Genomic DNA, 4009 nt, shown 5'->3' on the forward strand with positions numbered 1-4009 from the left:
ATTATTATTATTATTATTATTATTATTATACACAACTTACTTCATCTGTGATAGCTACAATTCTAGGATAACAATGAAAAATGGATATTATGGAATTTAAATTATTGGTATTTGGTACTGGCAATGAAAAAGAAAAGGTTTAGACCTATTTAATTTAGAATAAAATTAGGCTTGTTGATTTTTTTTTTGACAAATTAAGTTTGTAGTTTTAATCCCTTTTCACCATTTTGAAGAACATGTATCCTTATAATTTAAACAAAATATTTGATAAAAGGATTAAAGCTGTCAAAATTTAAAATAGGGAGACTAATTATGCAACACAGTGAAAATAGTATGACTAAAACTACGATTAAACTAAAAAATTACAATCAAGTCTCTTGATATATACTTGAATAATGTTACCTCCATCTCAAAATATAAGATCTCTTTAACATAAATACCAGGATTAAGAAAAGTAATTTTTGCATTAAATTTTTCAATAATATACATTCTCTTTCCATAATTGCCCTTCAATTATTAACAGAGAAAAATTGTGATATTTTTTTTCTCTTCACTTAATTAGGAGTTTTTTTTTTAACAAGTCAAAATTAGGAGTATTATTTTGTGAAAATTTAATTATTGCGCCGTGAACTTTGAAAACTATCTTATATGAGTCGACCAAATTTTACAAAAGAGTCCTATATATTGGGAACGATGTAGCAAGGAAACAGTTTCCCCAGACGATGAATGACTATGATTGTTTTAGTACATATATAACCTGCATCATCTGATCGTAAATTGATGACCGAGATTAATTACTGCTTATAACCTCGTGATATTATTGCATCAAATATAAATACACAAAACATAGAGTGTCTCTTCTAAGCCTAACCATCACCATTTTTGTCTTCTTTTTGATTTATCAGAGATATATGATTTAGGGTCAATTTAGGTCTAGAATCATCTCTCTAAATCGTTTTTGTTTTTATTTTAGTTAAATTAGTGTGATTTTCACATATATTTAGTTTTTTTTTTTGTTTTTTTTTTTTTGTGATTTGTCATCTTTGTGCGACGTTGTTTGTTTTAGATTCTTCATCTTAGTGCGGTGTATTTTGTTTTTCTGTCTTAGTACAAAGTATTAATTGTTTTCTAGTCTTTGTGCGTTGTTCATTTTTTTAAAGTTGTTGGATTAAGTTTGATGTAGTATAGATTCAATCAATGACTTTAATGTCATCAATGCTATAGATCCGGATGCACTGATATTTGGGGCATTTCAATTTTCAATATAGTCAAATGCATATGTTTTGCAATTTTTCATTTTATGTTACTAACATGAATGCTGTCAAATTATTCACAAATTTATCCTTTATTTTTAACGATTTTGAATTTATATTGTATTGATGATCTCTATCGAGTAAAACAAAAAGATACGGTGTACATTAAATCTTATCAACAAAACTAAACAGAGAATTTGAACATTCAATTTCCTCTATTACATAATTATTTTTTAAGAAAGATGACCGATACAATATACAATACAACTACTTTATTGTGGCCATAGATATCAAAGGCAAAATTCTCTCCCCTCGGGACCTTTCCTCTTTTTCAAAAAGATTTTTTTTCCCTTGTTAGAAAAGTTTGGAATGTATTTTCCGAATTTTTAATTTCTTAGTTTGAAAATCATTTTTCACGGTAAAAAAATTTCGAAAAATACATTCCAAACTTTTTTAACAAAGGAAAAAATATATTTTCAGGGGCGAAAAAAGAGTTTCGAGGGAAGAGAATTCTTCATCTCAAAGGCTCCAACCTACTCAATGCCTAACTTCTTTCTCATCTCCACAATGAACTCATAGAGCTTATCTTGGTCTGGAAGAGACTTGAAAACACTCTCGATCTTCATGCATCTCTTTGCCCAAACAATGAACTTAGGACACTCACTCTCTATATCAATGTTACCAAAGATCTCAACGGCTTTGAATCGACCATAGAATGGAATGAGTGATATATCCACATAACCAAATTTGTCTCCTCCAAAATAAGACTTGTCTCCCAGCTGTCCCTCCAACAATTTGAGAGTTTCTATGAATTCCTTCTTTGCAACTTCTTGTTCTTCTCCCTTTTTGACACAAATGTTCCTTAAAATTGCATATATCTATTTGGTAGTGACAATTAACATAATCAATGAAACTATAAAACGTGTTCTAACCAAAAAAAAAAAAAAAAACTATTTGGAGTCACTAATTGAGAAGTACAATGTTGACTATTGGCTCAATCCCTTGCAATTTTTTTTTAAAAAAAAAAAAAAAGTTAACACAAGTAAAATGAGGTAGATTTGGTTTAATATATATTTACTTTGAATACAATTTTCACTTAAATATCAAAATTTTGATTTTGTTTTAACACTAACAATGCATCACTACAAGGAGGTATTCTTCCATATGCACATGATTTAGGCACACACTCACAAATCAAAATAATTTAAACAAAAATCAAATAGTCACATCAATTAATATTACTTTAATCATTTTTTTTTTCGCTCATGTCAGTGTGCGTAAAAAAATTGTTTAATTGCCTATACAAGTAGACATTCATGATAAGTGTTTAATTGCCTATACAATTAGTCGCGGTCCGCCACTCTATCCAACAACATTTCATAATAAGTGTTTCAGTGAGTATAGTTTAATTGGTAGACATTCATGAAATATATAGGACTGAAGTTTGAATCCTGGTACTCCAACTTATTAATTCACTTTAAAAGATGAAATTCTAGTCATTAAAAGGTGAATATATTTTTTAAGTAGGGATAATATAATATATTCACCTTGTAAACTAGTTTTGTAAGATTGAGTTAGCCCAACCTAAAATTCTAAAGATAATACATGGATATATATATATATATATATATATATATATATATATATATATATATATATATATATATATATATATATATATATATATATACTACATCTCGTCTATTTATGATCCATTTAATTTGGTTCAACTACGAAGTTTAACCAGTGATCCAATAGTTTGACCGGTCATTAAAATGCATTTTGCATTTTCCAATTAAGTTAATCAACGAGTAAGTTTTTAAGACAATAAGTAAACATAAAACTGCAAAAAAAATTACAATAAAAAATGTGTAACAATATTGATGAAGAAAAGGGTACCTTGTTGTCAACATAGACAGCCCAGAATAAAGCTTGTGATCTCTGATAAGGATCAGAAGGCAACAAAGGAGATCTATCATTCCAAACCTCATCAATATACTGAACAGCAATTAGAGATTCACAAATGGGTTTACCATTGTGGATGAGAACCGGGGATTTCTTGTGAACCGGGTTCATTCCTAGCAATAAAGGGCTCTTTTTCATTGACATCAAGTCTTCCTCTATGTATTCATATTTTATACCCTTTTCAGCAAGGGCTATTCTCACTCTTATTCCAAATGGACTAGGCCAAAAATCCAGCAGAATCACTTCATCTGCCATGGCTACGTTTCTAGGATAACAAGTAAAAATGGATATTATGGAAGTTAAAGTGATTGGTAGTGAAAAAATGACAAGGTTTAAGAGACCTACTTATTTTTGAAAAAATTACATAAGTCTCTTGATATATACTTAAAGAATATATGCTCACACTAATTTATAAATAATAGATATTTCTATGTATCTAATTATATCAACCTTGTGTCAAAAAAAAATTATATCAACCTTCATAATAACGTAGCTCTTCATTTTTATTTTTTCTGTTTTTACCACCAGTATCTGATTCAGTGGACCGCCTAATTTAGTTTGGAAGTTAATTCTGACATCAAGTTGTTTCAATCCCCTTCCAATTGCAGTTGATCGAATCATGGTCCTTCTTAATAAGTCTAATATCAATTATCACTTAACCAACTAATTTCATATTTATACATCACTCATTTTATAATATTTTAATATTATTATTTTATAACTCATACTGTAAACCAATAGTAAAAGGCTAATGTTTCATCCTAAAAAACCATACACCCACTTTCGTTTAG

General features: G+C 28.6%; 1 protein-coding gene across 2 annotated transcripts; it reads right to left on the minus strand.

Moving 5' to 3' along the window:
* Positions 1-1417: 1417 nt before the first annotated feature.
* Positions 1418-3592, minus strand: LOC123897889 (probable glutathione S-transferase). 2 transcript variants are annotated; one of them, XM_045948703.1, is made up of 2 exons: positions 3153-3592; positions 1418-2095 (listed from the first exon to the last, which is right to left on the minus strand). In XM_045948703.1, the coding sequence occupies exons 1-2, from the start codon at positions 3471-3473 to the stop codon at positions 1787-1789; spliced, it is 630 nt and encodes a 209-aa protein (XP_045804659.1). In that variant the 5' UTR covers positions 3474-3592; the 3' UTR covers positions 1418-1786. The 2 variants fall into 2 exon arrangements, with proteins under 2 accessions (XP_045804659.1, XP_045804658.1); XM_045948702.1 differs by having other exon boundaries at positions 1418-2131; positions 3153-3580.
* Between the last annotated feature and the right edge of the window lie 417 nt (positions 3593-4009).

This window comes from Trifolium pratense, linkage group LG7 (assembly GCF_020283565.1).
Source record: "Trifolium pratense cultivar HEN17-A07 linkage group LG7, ARS_RC_1.1, whole genome shotgun sequence".
In the NCBI taxonomy this organism is placed as follows: domain Eukaryota; kingdom Viridiplantae; phylum Streptophyta; class Magnoliopsida; order Fabales; family Fabaceae; genus Trifolium; species Trifolium pratense.